The sequence below is a fragment of the Aegilops tauschii genome, chromosome 6, assembly GCF_002575655.3.
Source record: "Aegilops tauschii subsp. strangulata cultivar AL8/78 chromosome 6, Aet v6.0, whole genome shotgun sequence".
Lineage (NCBI taxonomy): Eukaryota > Viridiplantae > Streptophyta > Magnoliopsida > Poales > Poaceae > Aegilops > Aegilops tauschii.
In genome coordinates, this window is record NC_053040.3 from 233,515,871 (window position 1) to 233,533,484 (window position 17,614).

A 17,614-nucleotide genomic window follows, 5' to 3' on the forward strand; every position below is an offset into this window, starting at 1 on the left:
ACAAGTTTCTGAACCCACTGGAACTCCTTTGGAAGGAAATCTGAGAGATTATGGTGAGTATAAACATTAGTCCACCTGGTAAGGACAAATATTGCATTCTATAAATACTCTATGATCCGGGGAATCCGATTTGGTTGTAAATTCAACAAAATACGGTGACTATAAGCCTTATTCTCCTTGTTTTCATCGTGTGGCATAACGTAACTAATTGTGTTACGGCCAAGAACAAGAGGGTTCCTGGTATCGGTTAATATATATGTGGAAACAATATCTCCACTATGGAGGTCACAATATTTCGGGTCGGGGTGCCATAAAGCATCACGGGAAAAGGAAGTCCTTTCAAGGACTGCCATATAAAGGATCGGTGTTTAATAAAACGATCACAACTTTGTCATTCAGAGTCCGTTTCGGACCCCCAATTACTCAAAATGCTCGATACGAGCATGGGAATCTAGAAAACAGTACCCTCTTGTGCTAGGAGGCCTAGAGGACCCTCAAATTCGGCCTCTAAGCAGGAATTTTTGCCCATGAAAGTCAAATAACATCATTCGCCACTGCTTTTCACACAAGTTTCTGAACCCATTGTCACTTCCTTTAGAAGGAACTCCGCAACATTATGGTGAGTATAAACATCAGTTCATCAGGTAAGGACAAATGTTGCATTCTGCATCTTCTATGATCTGCGGAATCCCATTTGGTTATCAATTCAAGAAAATACGACGAGTATGAGCCTTATTCTCCTTTTCGTCGTGTTGCATGTCATAACGTAAGTGTGTGATAGCCAAGAACAAGAGGGAATTCCTGGCATCGGTCAATAAATATGTGGAAGCAATACCTCCTCTATGGAGGACACAAAATTTGGAGGCAGCGCGCTAGAATGCGTTACGGGAAAATGAAGTTCTTTCAAGGACTCGCATATTAAGGACCGGTGTTCACTAAAACGGTCATAACTTTGTCATTTGGAGTCTGTTTCAGAACCACAATTACTCAAAATGCTCGCGACTTGCGTGCGAAACTAGAAAATACTCCCGGCGTGCGCCAGGAGGTCTGGAGGACCCTCAAATTCGGCCCCTAAGAAGGACTCTTTACACTTGAAATTCAAAGAACATCATTCACCACTTCTTTTCAAACAAGATTCTGAACCCATTGGCACTCCTTTGGAAAGAAATCCGAGAGATTATGGTGAGTATAAACATTAGTTCGCCTGGTAAGGACAAAGATTGCATTCTATACATGCTCTGTGATCCGGAGGATCCCATTTGGTTGTAAATTCAAGAAAATATGGCGACTATAAGCCTTATTCTCCTTGTTTTGCCATGTGGCATGCCTTAACATACGTGTGTGACAGCCAAAAACAGGAGGGCATTCCTGGCATCGGTCAATATATATGTGGAAACAATATCTCCACTATGGGGGACACAAATTTCGGGTCGGCGCGCGAGAACGTGTCACGGGGGAATGAAGTTCTTTCAAGGACTTCCATATAAAGGACCAGTGTTCACTCAAATGGGCATAACTGTGTCATTCGGAGTCCGTTTCGGACACACAAGTACACAAAATGCTCGCGACAAGCATGGGAATCTAGAAAATACACCCTGCTTATGCCAGGAGGCCCGGAGGACCCTCCAATTCGGCGCTTAAGAAGGACTTTTTGCCATGAAATTTAAAGAACATCATTCACTGCTGCTTTTCACACAAGTTTCTTAACACATTTGAACTTCCTTTGGATGGAAATCCGTGATATTATGTTTAGTATAAACACTAGTCCACCAGATAAGGACAAACGTTGCATTCTGCACATGTTCTATGATCCGGGGAATCCCATTTGGTTGTCAATTTAGGAAAATACGGCGACTATAAGCCTTATTCTCCTTGTTTTCGCCGTGTAGCATGTTGTAACATAAGTGTGTGACAGCACAGAACAAGAGGGCATTGCTCGCATCAGTCAATATATATGTGGAAACAATATCTCCACTATGGAGGACAAAAAATTTCAGGGCGGCGCACTAGGAGGCGTCATGGGAAAATGAAGTTCTTTCAAGGACTGTCATATAAAGGACTGGTGTTCACTAATATGGTCATAACTTTGTCATCGGAGTCCGTTTCGGACCCACAAGTACACAAATTCTCGCCATGAGCATGGGAATCTAGAAAATACTCCACGCTTGCACCAGGAGGCCAGGAGGACCCTCAAATTTGGCCGCTAAGTAGGACTTTTTGCCCCTGAAAGTCAAAGAACATCATTTGCCATAGTTTTTAAGACAAGTTTCTGAACCCATTGGCACTCCTTTGGAAGGAAATCCGAGAGATTATGGTGAGTGTAAACATTAGTCCACCTGGTAAGGACAAACATTGCATTCTAACAACAAAATACAGATAAACAGGGCATATGCTTGAAAATTGGACAAATGCTCACCGCAACCAACCTAACAAGCAAATACAGATAAACAAGGCATCTGCTTGAAAACTGGAAAAATGATCACTACAACCAACCTAACAACCAAATACAGATATACAAGGCATCTGCTTGATAACTGGACAAATGCTCACTACAACCAATCTAAGAACCAAATACATATAAACAAGGCATCTGCTTGATAACTGGAAAATTTCTCACTTCAACCAACCTAACAACCAAATACAGATAAATAAGGCATCTACTCACTATAAACAACCAAATATTTCACTACTGGAATCAGGATTTTGCCGTCTGCCAGTTCTTTGTCGTCTGCTTGCGGACAACAAAGAAGGTCTTTGCCATCAGCTACCAAACAATACACGGCAAAGATCTAGCAGACGGCAAAGAAGGTCTTTGCCATCTGTCATTTCTTTGCCGTCTGCTGGCAGATGACAAAGAATATTTGCCATCTGCCAGCGGACGGCAAATAGGTGCCAGCGGATGCCAGTAACGGTCCACTCCTCCTCTTTGCCGTCTTCCAACAGATGGCAAAGAATCTTTGCCGTCAGCCAGCAGATGGCAAAGAGGGGGGCTATCTTCGGATCCGGCCGCGGGATCTCATTCCCCCCGATGGGCTGAAAGAAGCGCAGCCCCCGACCAAACCCTACTCCGCCCCCGCATCCGCCCGCTGGCGCCCTCCTCCGCCTCGTCGATGCGCCGGCGATGGCGGGCCCGGACCCCGCCGCCGTGCGGGCCGAGTGTGACCAGGCCCTCGCCTGCCTCCAGCGGGGCAACCAACCCAAGGCGCTGCGCCTCATGAAGGAGGCCCTCGCCCGCCACGGCGAGGGGTCGCCGCTTCTCCTCCGCGCCCACGGCACCGTCCACTCCCGCATCACCGCCGTCCTCACCGACCCCGCCGCGTGTCGCGTCGTCGACCTCGCGCCCGACTCCCTCGAGCTCGCCCACTTCCACACCCTCCTCCTCTACAAGGCCGCCAGCGACAACCACACCTACGAGGAGGTCCTCGCCTAGTGCGAGTGCGGGTTCAGGATCGACGACCCCTCCGACCCGGAGCCCCACTCACTCAGGCTGCCCGCTCGTGACCCCGACCAGCTCCGGGTCGAGCTCCGCAACCTCGTCCAGAAGGCCAATCTCGCATCCATATCCACCTGGGTCAAGAACCTCGCGTCCGGATCCGGCCGCCGGACGTCCGACCACTCCGGATCCAGCCTCCTCCTCGCCGCACGGGCCTCCTCCTCGCCGGAGTGATGCCCCTCGCCGGGGCAGCGCCGTCCAAGCCCATCGGCCACCAGGTTCATGGCCGATGCTATGAGGTAATGGATAATGCTGGATCGTCGGCAGATTCCCCGGCTCCAGTAAGGCGATTTGGGCCTCCGGTAAGGCGATTCCGCGGCTCCTGTGCGCTAAGATTGGCGGGATTTTCGCTGGAGTCTACTCTGATTTTCTCTCTTAAGTTTCAGGGCATGGAGGGTCGCGGGTTGCTCAAGGCGGCTCTACTGGCGTGCTTGCTCGTCGTTTGCTTTGGGAGAGGTGAATGATTAGCTTCTTAGCTTAGCCCTCCTCTCGTCTCTTGGCTGCAATTTGCTATTTTGGGGTTGGTCCTACTCGTAGTTGGAGCAGTCCGCCGTGCCAAATTTGTTTGATTTGCCTCCAAATGGGTGTATAAATGTAAAAATCGGCAACGCCAGATCAAGTTGATTTCAATGCACTTTATTTTTCATAATTAAGCTCACACTGACCATATCAGCAGTAGTTACCAGCACATTCCGATTTAAAATGCTGACTCGAAATGTGTGTGGTCAGTATAGTCTTGTAGCATGGTCAGATTCAGACTCAGCTGTTTTCTTTTCTTTTTTGTTCCTACAAGAAGTTATATGACTCTAGAAATGTTATATGACTCTGTTCTCCATGTATCCAGCATTATCCATGTTGCTCTTGACATAGATGCTTTATGAACAAGTAGAAAACACCTGACAAGACATCTGTGAATGAATGCTATGAGGTTTAGGAGAGACTTTGTGGATGTTTTTGCCTGTTACCACGTGTTGGCCACTACAACAAGTAGACATTTTAGATGGCCCTTTTTTGTCTGTACGTTGTGTATGTCATGTGTTATAACTAGGATGGTTTTTGGTTTTGGCCTTGATAATACTAAACTCTATCCTTTAGTTCAATCAGTTTCAAGGCTACCCTTTTGCTCTCCACAATTCAGCCCTCTATTTTCCTGTTTGAAAAAGATGTGCTTATGTCATTGTGTTTGTTGAACTGTACAGGATAACAACAGTGGAGTGACTTGCAGATGACTCATGTGCATTTTTGTTCAGTAAGATCGACCTGACGCCTCATATTTTAATTTGGACAGCGGGACTTGGTTTCATGTATTTAGTGGTTCTACAAATGGTTCTGCTATGGTTGACATCACAATTCTTCTAATGAGTAGGTAATTTTGACACCCTCTACTATTTTATTGGTGTTCAGTTCTGTAATACCCAGTGGTGTTGGCTGGCAAGTATTATTAGTTTATATGAGCCTGTTCATTTATACTGATGTAACTAATCTGAAAGGATTGGAGTAGTTTGGAAAAATCAACTTAAATGGTGACTCCACATATTTTCACAAGGAGGTTATTACACACAATAAAAAGTTCCTCTTAGAGCATTGCCTTCAGTTTCCCCCCTTCTACCATATAGTAGTACTGATTATATGTGTCATCTCAATATTAATTTAGTTGCGACTTCTGTGTATGCCTTGAGAGTTTTGTATTTTCTTCTCAATTGGTCTCGTTTAATTACAGCAGTATGCCAAATAATCCAAAAATAATTAATTAAATCATTGGACCGGCCGGATGTAGAGAGCATGATTTATACCATCAAATGAACATATATTTTTATATGAAATGAAGGCACAATCTTAAATCTGTGGGTGCATGCAGTGCTTCCTGCCTTTGTGCTCGCAGTTTAAATGCAGTGTATTTTACTCACTAATACATCTTGAACAATCTAAAAAGTATATTTTACTCACTAATACATCCTACAACATTGCATTTCACCAAGTGAAATGCTACATTTCTACTCCTAACCCATTCTCTCTTTCTTAGTATTTTTGTTATGCAGGTTGGAAGAAAAGAAGAAGATCCAGAGAAGATCTTAGTAATAAGATAGTTTTGACTTTGTGAAACTTGCTACCTATCGATGAAACTGTGTAATATTGATGAAACTATGTATATGTATGGACGAAACTTGCTACTATTGGTAACATGTGTTGGATATGTGTTGGATATATATGTGTTCATGATTATTGGTAATATGTGTTGGATATGCTATATTGGTCACACACACACACACACACATATATATATGTGTGTGTTGTGTGTGTGTGTGTGTTTGATTTTCTGTGAAAATGAATTGATATAAGAAAAAACAAAATTAAATGGGGCAATATAGGCTCTTTGCCATCAGCTGGCAGATGGCAAAGAGCCTGCAGCCTTTGCCATCTGCCAGCAGATGGCAAAGAGCCATGCCCTTTGCCGTCCACTGGCTGACGGCAAAGGCCTTTGCATCTTTGTCGTCTGCCCGCAGACGGCAAAGTGACCTTTGTCGTAGCTCGTTCAGCCGGACGTTTTGCCGTCTGCTGGCTGACGGCAAAGGCCTTTGCCGTCCGCAAGGCATGCCTTTGCCGTCCGCCATGGCAGATGGCAAAGTTTCTTATCCCTGTAGTGATTCGTGAAACTGAACTGGACAATTCATACTTAAACATCACATAGCCCTATTAAACAATACATTTTTGCATAACTGGAATAATTAAACACGACACGGTTAAAACACCGCCCGGCAAATGCCACTAATCCAAAGGGTACAGGTTGGCAAGCTAGAAAAGGTAAGATTTGCTGATAGGATGTTGCCTCACATGTCATGGACGGGATCCTTCCAGTTAGAATAGCACAGACCCATGGTGCGCTCTCTGATGTCACAGATGGGTTGTTTCACCTTGGATGAACTTTTGTGGGTGCCCTCCTCGTGGTCGTGGTCGATGAGATCTGACTTGGCAATTGAGGATCCCAAGTCACCACCGTAAAACATGTCCTTCACAAATGACAAAATGGGCTCGATGGCGTAAAAGGATCGCAAATCCTTGACCGCGTGGCGGAGGAGATCAGCGGCAGGGCGTCAAAGAGATTGATGGCCGTTGAACTAGAGGGGTTGGGTATGGACCACTTAACATGTGACATAGCCCGCGTGAAGCCGTCGCTGTCAATGAGCTTGATGTCGTAGCCAGCTTTCCCGAGATATAGTAATTGAAGGAAATATGCCCAAGAGGCAATAATAAAGTATTATATATTTTCTTATATCATGATAAATGTTTATTATTCATGCTAGAATTGTATTAACCGGAAACATAATACATGTGTGAATACATAGACAAACAGAGTGTCACTAGTATGCCTCTACTTGACTAGCTCGTTAATCAAAGATGGTTATGTTTCCTAGCCATAGACATGAGTTGTCATTTGATTAAATGGGATCACCTCATTAGGAGAATGACGTGATTGACATGACCCATTACGTTAGCTTAGCACCCGATCGTTTAGTATGTTGCTATTGCTTTCTTCATGACTTATACATGTTCCTATGACTATGAGATTATGCAACTCCCGTTTACCGGAGGAACACTTTGTGTGCTACCAAACGTCACAACGTAACTGGGTGATTATAAAGGTGCTCTACAGGTGTCTCCAAAGGTACTTGTTGGGTTGGCGTATTTCGAGATTAGGATTTGTCACTCCGATTGTCGGAGAGGTATCTCTGGGCCCACTCGGTAATGCACATCACTATAAGCCTTGCAAGCATTGTGACTAATGAGTTAGTTGCGAGATGATGTATTACGGAACGAGTAAAGAGACTTGCCGGTAACGAGATTGAACTAGGTATCGAGATACCGACGATCGAATCTCGGGCAAGTAACATACCGATGACAAAGGGAACAACGTATGTTGTTATGCGGTCTGACCGATAAAGATCTTCGTAGAATATGTGGGAGCCAATATGGGCATCCAGGTCCCGCTATTGGTTATTGACCGGAGAGGTGTCTCAGTCATGTCTACATAGTTCTCGAACCCAAAGGGTCCGCACGCTTAAAGTTATGATGACAGTTATATTATGAGTTTATGTGATTTGATGTACCGAAGGTTGTTCGGAGTCCCGGATGTGATCACGGACATGACGAGGAGTCTCGAAATGGTCGAGACGTAAAGATTGATACATTGGACGACTATATTCAGACACCGGAAGTGTTCCGGAGAAGTTTCGGATTAAACCGGAGTGCCGGAGGGTTACCGGAACCCCCCGGGGAAGTATTGGGCCTTGGTGGGCCTTGAGGGGAGAGAGAGGGCAGCAGCCATGAGGTGGCGCGCCCCCTCCCAAGGGGAATCCTAGTTGGACTAGGAGAGGGGGGCGCAGCCCCCTTTCCCTCTCCCTCTCTTTCCTCCCCCCTTCTTTCCTAGTAGGACTAGGAAAGGGGAGTCCTACTCCTACTAGGAGGAGGACTCCCCATCTCTCCTTGGCGCGCCTAGGGCAGCCGGCCTCCCCGTTGCTCCTTTATATACGGGGGCAGGGGGCACCTAAGAACACACTTGATATACGATATTTTAGCCGTGTGCGGTGCCCCCCTCCACCAGATTACACCTCGATCATACCGTCGCGGAGCTTAGGCGAAGCCCTGCGTCGGTGGAACATCATCATCGTCACCACGCCGTCGTGCTGACGAAACTCTCCCTCAACACTCGGCTGGATCGGAGTTCGAGGGATGTCATCGAGCTGAACGTGTGTAGAACTTCGGAGGTGCCGTGCGTTCGGTACTTGATCGGTCGGATCGTGAAGACGTACGACTACATCAACCGCGTTGTGATAACGCTTCCGCTGTCGGTCTACGAGGGTACGTGGACAACACTCTCCCCTCTCGTTGCTATGCATCACCATGATCTTGCGTGTGCGTAGGAATTTTTTTGAAATTACTACGTTCCCCAACGGTGGTATCCGAGCCTGGTTTTATGCGTTGATGCTATGCACGAGTAGAACACAAGTGAGTTGTGGGCGATATAAGTCATACTGCTTACCAGCATGTCATACTTTGGTTCAGTGGTATTGTGAGATGAAGCGGCCCGGACCGACATTACACGTACGCTTACGCGAGACTGGTTTCACCGTTCGGAGCACTCGTTGCTTAAAGGTGACTGGCGGGTGTCTGTCTCTCTCACTTTAGTTGAACCGAGTGTGGCTACGCCCGGTCCTTGCGAAGGTTAAAACAGCACCAACTTGACAAACTATCGTTGTGGTTTTGATGCGTAGGTAAGAACGGTTCTTGCTAAGCCCATAGCAGCCACGTAAAACTTGCAACAACAAAGTAGAGGACGTCTAACTTGTTTTTGCAGGGCATGTTGTGATGTGATATGGTCAAGACATGATGTGATATAATTTGTTGTATGAGATGATCATGTTTTGTAACCGAGTTATCGGCAACTGGCAGGAGCCATATGGTTGTTGCTTTATTGTATGAGATGCTATCACCATGTAATAGTTTTACTTTATCACTAAGCGGTAGCGATAGTCGTAAAAGCAATTATTTGGCGAGACGACAACGATACTATGATGGAGATCAAGGTGTCGCGCCGGTGACGATGGTGATCATGTCGGTGCTTCGGAGATGGAGATCACGAGCACGGTGCTTCGGGGATGGAGATCACAAGCACAAGATGATGATGGCCATATCATATCACTTATATTGATTGCATGTGATGTTAATCCTTTATGCATCTTATCTTGCTTTGATTGACGGTAGCATTATAAGATGATCTCTCACTAAAATTTCAAGATAAAAGTGTTCTCCCTGAGTATGCACCGTTGCAAAAGTTCTTCGTGCTGAGACACCACGTGATGATCGGGTGTGATAAGCTCTACGTTCAAATACAACGGGTGCAAAACAGTTGCACACGCGGAATACTCAGGTTAAACTTGACGAGCCTAGCATATGTACAGATATGGCCTCGGAACACAAAGACCGAAAGGTCGAGCGTGAATCATATAGTAGATATGATCAACATAGTGATGTTCACCATTGAAACTACTCCATCTCACGTGATGATCGGACATGGTTTAGTTGATATGGATCACGTAATCACTTAGATGATTAGAGGGATATCTATGTAAGTGGGAGTTCTTAAGTAATATGATTAATTGAACTTGAATTTATCATGAACTTAGTCCTGATAGTATTTTGCAAATTATGTTGTAGATCAATAGCTCGCGTTGTTGCTTCCCTGTGTTTATTTTTGATATGTTCCAAGAGAAAAATTATGTTGAAAGATGTTAGTAGCAAAGATGCGGATTGGATCCGTGATCTGAGGATTATCCTCATTGCTGCACAGAAGAATTATGTCCTTGATGCACCGCTAGGTGACAGACCTATTGCAGGAGCAGATGCAGACGTTATGAACGTTTGGCTAGCTCAATATGATGACTACTTGATAGTTTAGTGCACCATGCTTAACGGCTTAGAATCGGGACTTCAAAGACGTTTTGAACGTCATGGACCATATAAGATGTTCCAGGAGTTGAAGTTAATATTTCAAGCAAATACCCAAGTTGAGAGATATGAAGTCTCCAACAAGTTCTATAGCTAAAAGATGGAGGAGAATCGCTCAACTAGTGAGCATGTGCTCAGTTTGTCTGGGTACTACAATCGCTTGAATCAAGTGGGAGTTAATCTTCCAGATAAAATAGTGATTGACAGAATTCTCTAGTGACCATCACCAAGTTAGTAGAACTTCGTGATGAACTATAGTATGCAAGGGATGACGAAAGTAATTCCCGAGCTCTTCGTGATGCTGAAATCGACGAAGGTAGAAATCAAGAAAAACATCAAGTGTTAATTGTTGACGACACCACTAGTTTCAAGAAAAGGGCAAAGGGATAGAAGGGGAACTTCAAAAGAACGGAAAGCAAGTTGCTACTCAAGTGAAGAAGCCCAAGTCTGTACCTAAGCCTGAGACTAAGTGCTTCTACTGCAAAGGGACTGGTCACTGGAAGCGGAACTACCCCAACTATTTGGTGGATAAGAAGGATGGCAAAGTGAACAAAGGTATATTGGATATACATGTTATTGATGTGTACTTTACTAGTGTTTATAGAAACCCCTCGGTATTTGATACTGGTTCAGTTGCTAAGAGTAGTAACTCAAAACGGGAGTTGTAGAATAAACAGAGACTAGTAAAAGGCGAGGTGATGATGTGTGTTGGAAGTAGTTCCAAGATTGATATGATCATCATCGCACACTCCCTGTACTTTCGGGATTAGTGTTGAAACTAAATAAGTGTTATTTGGTGTTTGCGTTGAGCATGAATATGATTTGATCATGTTTATTGCAATACGGTTATCCATTTAAGTTAGAGAACAATTGTTGTTCTGTTTACATGAATAAAAACCTTCTATGGTCATACACACCAAAGAAAATGATTTGTTGGATCTCGATCGTAGTGATACACATATTCATAATATTGAAGCCAAAAGATGCAAAGTTAATAATGATAGTGCAACTTATTTGTGGCACTGCCGTTTAGGTCATATTGGTGTAAAGCGCATGAAGAAACTCCATACTGATGGGATTTTGGAATCACTTGATGCTTGCGAACCGTGCCTCATGGGCAAGATGACTAAAACACCGTTCTCCGGAACTATGGAGAGAGCAACAAATTTGTTGGAAATCATACATACAGATGTATGTGGTCCGATGAATATTGAGGCTCGTAGCAGGTATCATTATTTTCTGACCTTCACACATGATTTGAGCAGATATGGGTATATCTACTTAATGAAACAGAAGTCTGAAACATTTGAAAAGTTCATATAATTTCAGAGTGAAGCGGAAAATCATCGTAACAAGAAAATAAAGTTTCTACGATCTGATCGTAGAGAAGAGTATTTGAGTTACGAGTTTGGCCTTCAGTTCAAACAATGTGAAATAGTTTCACTACTCACGCCACCTGGAACACCACAGCATAATGGTGTGTCCAAACGTCATAAATGTACTTTATTGGATATAGTGCAATCTATGATGTCTCTTACCAATTTACCACTATCGTTTTGGGGTTATGCATTAGAGACAGCTACATTCACGTTAAATAGGGCACCATCAAAATCCGATGAGACGACGCCTTATGAACTGTGGTTTGGCAAGAAACCAAAGTTGTCGTTTCTTAAAGTTTGGGGTTGCGATGCTTATGTGAAAAAGTTTCATCCTGATAAGCTCAAACCCAAATCGGAGAAATGTGTCTTCATAGGATACCCAAAGGAGACAGTTGGGTACACCTTCTATCACAGATCCGAAGGCAAGACATTCGTTGCTTAGTATGGATCCTTTCTAGAGAAGGAGTTTCTCTCGAAAGATGTGAGTGGGAGGAAAGTAGAACTTGATGAGGTAACTGTACCTGCTCCCTTATTGGAAAGTAGTTCATCACAGAAATCTGTTCCTGTGACTCCTACACCAATTAGTGAGGAAGTTAATGATGATGATCATGTAACTTCAGATCAAGTTACTACCAAACCTCGTAGGTAAACCAGAGTAAGATCCGCACCAGAGTGGTACGGTAATCCTGTTCTGGATGTTATGTTACTAGACCATGACGAACCTATGAACTATGAAGAAGCGATGGTGAGCCCAGATTCCGCAAAATGGCTTGAAGCCATGAAATCTGAGATGAGATCCATGTATGAGAACAAAGTATGGACTTTGATTGACTTGCCCAATGATCGGCAACCCATAGAAAATAAATGGATCTTCAAGAGGAAGACGGACGCTAATAGTAGTGTCACTATCTACAAAGCTAGAATTGTCGCAAAAAGGTTTTCGACAAGTTCAAGGTGTTGACTACGATGAGAGAGTTTCTCACTCGTATCTATGCTTAAAGTCTGTCTGAATCATGTTAGCAATTGCCGTATTTTATGAAATCTGGCAAATGGATAAACAAATCTACATTCCTTAATGGATTTATTAAAGAAGAGTTGTATATGATGCAACCAGAAGGTTTTGTCAATCCTAAAGGTGCTAACAAAATATGCAAGCTCCAGCGATCCATCTATGGACTGGTGCAAGCATCTCGGAGTTGGAATATACACTTTGATAAGTTGATCAAAGGATATAGTTTTATACAGACTTGCGGTGAAGCCTGTATTTACAATAAAGTGAGTGGGAGCACTACATCATTTCTGATAAGTATATGTGAATGACATATTGTTGATCGGAAATAATGTAGAATTATTCTGCAAAGCATAAAGGAGTGTTTGAAAGGAGTTTTTCAAAGAAAGACCTCGGTGAAGCTGCTTACATATTGAGCATCAAGATCTATAGAGATAGATGAAGACGCTTGATAAGTTTTTCAATGAGTACATACCTTAACAAGATTTTGAAGTAGTTCAAAATAGAACAGTCAAAGAAAGAGTTCTTGCCTGTGTTACAAGGTGTGAAATTGAGTAAAGACTCAAAGCCCGACCACGGCAGAAGATAGAAAGAGAATGAAAGTCATTCCCTATGCCTTGGCCATAGGTTCTATAAAGTATGCCATGCTGTGTACCAGATCTATTGTATACCCTACACTGATTTTGGCAAGGGAGTACAATAGTGATCTAGGAGTAGATCACTGGACAGCGGTCAAAATTATCCTTAGTGGAATAAGGAAATGTTTCTCGATTATGGAAGTGACAAAAGGTTCGTCGTAAAGGGTTACGTCGATGCAAGTTTTGACACTAAATCTAGATGACTCTAAGTCTCGGTCTAGATACATATTGAAAGTGGGAGCAATTAGCTAGAGTAGCTCTGTGCAGAGCATTGTAGACATAGAAATTTGCAAAATCCTTATGGATCTGAATGTGACAGACCCGTTGACTAAAATTATCTCACAATCAAAACATGATCACACCTTAGTACTCTTTGGGTGTTAATCACATAGCGATGTGAACTAGATTATTGACTCTAGTAAACCCTTTGAGTGTTGGTCACATAGAGATGTGAACTATGGGTGTTAATCACATGGTGATGTGAATTATTGATGTTAAATCACATGGTGATGTTAACTAGATTATTGACTCTAGTGCAAGTGGGAGACTGAAGGAAATATGCCCTAGAGGCAATAATAAAATATTATATATTTCCTTATATCATGATAAATGTTTATTATTCATCTAGAATTGTATTAACTGGAAACATAATACATGTGTGAATACATAGACAAACAAAGTGTCACTAGTATGCCTCTACTTGACTAGCTCGTTAATCAAAGATGGTTATGTTTCCTAGCCATAGACATGAGTTGTCATTTGATTAAACGGGATCACCTCATTAGGAGAATGACGTGATTGACGTGACCCATTACGTTAGCTTAGCACCCGATCGTTTAGTATGTTGCTATTGCTTTCTTCATGACTTATACATGTTCCTATGACTATGAGATTATGCAACTCCCGTTTACCGAAGGAACACTTTGTGTGCTACCAAACGTCACAACATAACTGGGTGATTATAAAGGTGCTCTACAGGTGTCTCCAAAGGTACTTGTTGGGTTGGCGTATTTCGAGATTAGGATCTGTCACTCCGATTGTCGGAGAGGTATCTCTGGGCCCACTCGGTAATGCACATCACTATAAGCCTTGCAAGCATTGTGACTAATGAGTTAGTTGCGAGATGATGTATTACGGAACGAGTAAAGAGACTTGCCGGTAACGAGATTGAACTAGGTATCGAGATACCGACGATCGAATCTCGGGCAAGTAACATACCGATGACAAAGGGAACAACGTATGTTGTTATGCGGTCTGACCGATCTTCGTAGAATATGTGGGAGCCAATATGGGCATCCAGGTCCCGCTATTGGTTATTGACCGGAGAGGTGTCTCAGTCATGTCTACATAGTTCTCGAACCCAAAGGGTCCGCACGCTTAAAGTTACGATGACAGTTATATTATGAGTTTATGTGATTTGATGTACCGAAGGTTGTTCGGAGTCCCGGATGTGATCACGGACATGACGAGGAGTCTCGAAATGGTCGAGACGTAAAGATTGATATATTGGACGACTATATTCGGACACCGGAAGTGTTCCGGAGATGTTTCGGATTAAACCGGAGTGCCGGAGGGTTACCGGAACCCCCCGGGGAAGTATTGGGCCTTGGTGGGCCTTGAGGGGAGAGAGAGGGCAGCAGCCATGAGGTGGCGCGCCCCCTCCCAAGGGGAATCCTAGTTGGACTAGGAGAGGGGGGCGCAGCCCCCTTTCCCTCCCCCTCTCCCTCTCTTTCCTTCCCCCGTTCTTTCCTAGTAGGACTAGGAAAGGGGAGTCCTACTCCTACTAGGAGGAGGACTCCCCCTCTCTCCTTGGCGCGCCTAGGGCAGCCGGCCTCCCCCTTGCTCCTTTATATACGGGGGCAGGGGGCACCTAAGAACACACTTGATATACGATATTTTAGCCATGTGCGGTGCCCCCTTCCACCAGATTACACCTCGATCATACCGTCGCGGAGCTTAGGCGAAGCCCTGCATCGGTGGAACATCATCATTGTCACCACGCCGTCGTGCTGACGAAACTCTCCCTCAACACTCGGCTGGATTGGAGTTCGAGGGACGTCATCGAGCTGAACGTGTGTAGAACTTCGGAGGTGCCGTGCGTTTGGTACTTGATCGGTCGGATCGTGAAGACGTACGACTACATCAACCGCGTTGTGATAACGCTTCCGCTGTCGGTCTACGAGGGTACGTGGACAACACTCTCCCCTCTCGTTGCTATGCATCACCATGATCTTGCGTGTGCGTAGGAAATTTTTTGAAATTACTACGTTCCCCAACAGTAATACGCTGGCCCGCTGACGTGAAGCCTTCGGCATGGCAACGTAGTCAACATCTTCGCCGGCTTCCGCGGCGACGTGTTGCTCCTGGAATAACAGGTCGGGGCGAACGGCGGCCACCTTGCCAACGTCCGTCGGAGAGGCCATGATAAACCTCTTCTTGGCCGAACGCTCATCGGGCTCCCCGGGATACGTGGTCGAGCTTAGGCTGCGACATTCTGGAGCAGGGGAGGTGGATCTGGCGGGGAGGGACATCGCATGCCTCATCTAAAAACTCAGGGGGGTGGGGAGACGGTATGGGAATCATTAGGTAACCTGAACTTTATTAACTAAGCTAAGAGGAACGGGCAGACCGGTAGGGTTGGCGGCGGCGGTGGCGACCTAGGGTTCGAGGGTGGAGGGGCTAGGTGGGGGGACTATGGAGGGGGGTGTTTGAGGATACGTCGCGGCTACTGAAAATTTTAGTAGTGGTGGGTGCAGATGGTGGTGGACGTGGGAGGGTGACGGTTCAAATGCCTCAGCTACTTCAATTTTACTATAAGGTCGGTGCTGGAGGAGTGTGGGCGACGATTGAAGTACGACGACTACTAAAATTTGGGTAAATGAGTTGATGCGGGGCGGGAGTACCAAAGATCGCGCACGGTCCAATAAGAATACGCGTGTATGATAATAAGGTAAAGTGGAGGAACCGCCGATTTTTGCAACGCTCAAGGCGGGTAGTTTGTCTTTATATTTCTAGCTAGTTGGACTATCGCACATGGTTCGTCCTAATTTTTAGACGCAGACATGGAATTCAATCTAAATAAACTACCCACCTTTAGCTTGCGCGGGTGGTGATTTTACAGCACACTTGCATCGCACACGGTTAACCCAGTACCTCCACCTTTGCTCGCACTTGCGCAACCGTGGTGATTTTACAGCGCACTTGCATCGCACACGGTTGAGCCAGTACCTCCACCTTTGCTCGTGGTTGCGTAGTCGTCGTCATTCACAGCGCACTTGCATTGGACACGGTTAAGACATTATACCCGTGTCCGTTGAGCGTCATCAGAGTCTTTGCAGCAAAAAAACGTTAGAGAGGGTCAGAAGACAGCCACACACGCATGTGTCCCAAATATATATGATTGAAAAGGGTGGTGTGCGATGTTCAAATTCCAATGCACAACTTTGACCACGCGACCCACGGTTGGGCGCGTCATCGAAGATCGATGAGAGGGGCCAGAAGTCAAGAACCACCTGGAAGTGGCCAAATATATGTAGGAATATAGTGTGTGATGTTTAAAACTTTAAATACACAATGCACAACTTTGGTGGCACCTGCCTCGCAAACCCGAAAGCACCCTTCGATATATCTATAATGACATAATGTCATAGCTAGCTAGTGTACTTGACCCACCTCCCACTTCGTGTCAGTGGGGCGGATGCACGTAACGATACTTTGGTCATACATGCATGTCGCCATGACCTACCATAAGATGGACCAGTGGATCTATCGTTTGGTCAAACAACAACTGTTGTTGTTGATAAACCGCTTGGGCCAATAGATTGAACCGTCATAAAAAATCGCATGAGAGGGACCACCAGCACCTCTTGCATGCGGCCCAAAATGATGTACGTTGGAAGGGGTGATGTGTGTTTTCAATGTAGAATAATGTAAAATTTAGATGTGGTGCCTACCTCTCGATACAGAAAACAACCATGAAGGATAGGTAGTTAGGGACGAGATACGCAGGGTACAGTGTAGGTCGAACCCAGCAATCCGAGCATGTGGGAGGGAATCGAGCTTCGGTTGAACGACATGTGACGGTGACCGGCCCTTACAAGAACTCGGAAGAATCCATTCATGGCCAACACATACTCCTCGTTACCGGTCAAAGGGATGATATATATACACTCGGGGATCCCACAGATATGTGTGTCGACACAAAAAACCGCACAAGGGAGACGTGGTCGATTAGAAGACCCCTGTGTGATGTGTTTAAATCCCGAATGCACAACTTCGATGGGCCACCAACTATATTACAAACCAAACACCGTACCCGACCCCAAGCCTGGTTCAATACGTACTATGTCGGTTTCCCAACTTCGAGGCGGCGGGGGGTGGTGGGCCCCCGTCGTTATCGGTCAAGGATAATATATATACCTTGGGGAGCCCACAGATATATATATGCAGCGTCTATAAACCGCACAAGGGAGACATGGTTGATCAGAACACCCGGCCCCCTATACCCTGCATGTGACCTGAAAAAAATGTATGGGTCTGGTGTGCTATTTGTTCAAATCCCGAAAGCACAAGTTCGATGGGGCACCAACTA

The 17,614-nt window shown here is 45.0% G+C and overlaps 1 protein-coding gene across 3 annotated transcripts; it reads left to right on the forward strand.

The window, feature by feature from the left end:
* The first annotated feature begins 3,086 nt into the window (after positions 1 to 3,086).
* Positions 3,087 to 5,710, forward strand: LOC120966400 (uncharacterized). Of its 3 annotated transcripts, XM_073501346.1 has the most exons (4): positions 3,087 to 3,795; positions 3,880 to 3,949; positions 4,782 to 4,859; positions 5,517 to 5,710. In XM_073501346.1, the coding sequence occupies exon 1, from the start codon at positions 3,122 to 3,124 to the stop codon at positions 3,428 to 3,430; it is 309 nt and encodes a 102-aa protein (XP_073357447.1). In that variant the 5' UTR covers positions 3,087 to 3,121; the 3' UTR covers positions 3,431 to 3,795; positions 3,880 to 3,949; positions 4,782 to 4,859; positions 5,517 to 5,710. The 3 variants fall into 3 exon arrangements, with proteins under 3 accessions (XP_073357447.1, XP_045085812.1, XP_045085813.1); XM_045229877.2 differs by having other exon boundaries at positions 3,087 to 3,949; positions 4,693 to 5,710; XM_045229878.2 differs by having other exon boundaries at positions 3,880 to 5,710.
* The last annotated feature ends 11,904 nt before the right edge of the window (positions 5,711 to 17,614 follow it).

Bases quoted from the DNA above. Each gene is read 5' to 3' on its own strand.
- LOC120966400 (XM_045229877.2), top strand. From the start codon at position 3,122: ATGGCGGGCCCGGACCCCGCCGCCGTGCGGGCCGAGTGTGACCAGGCC.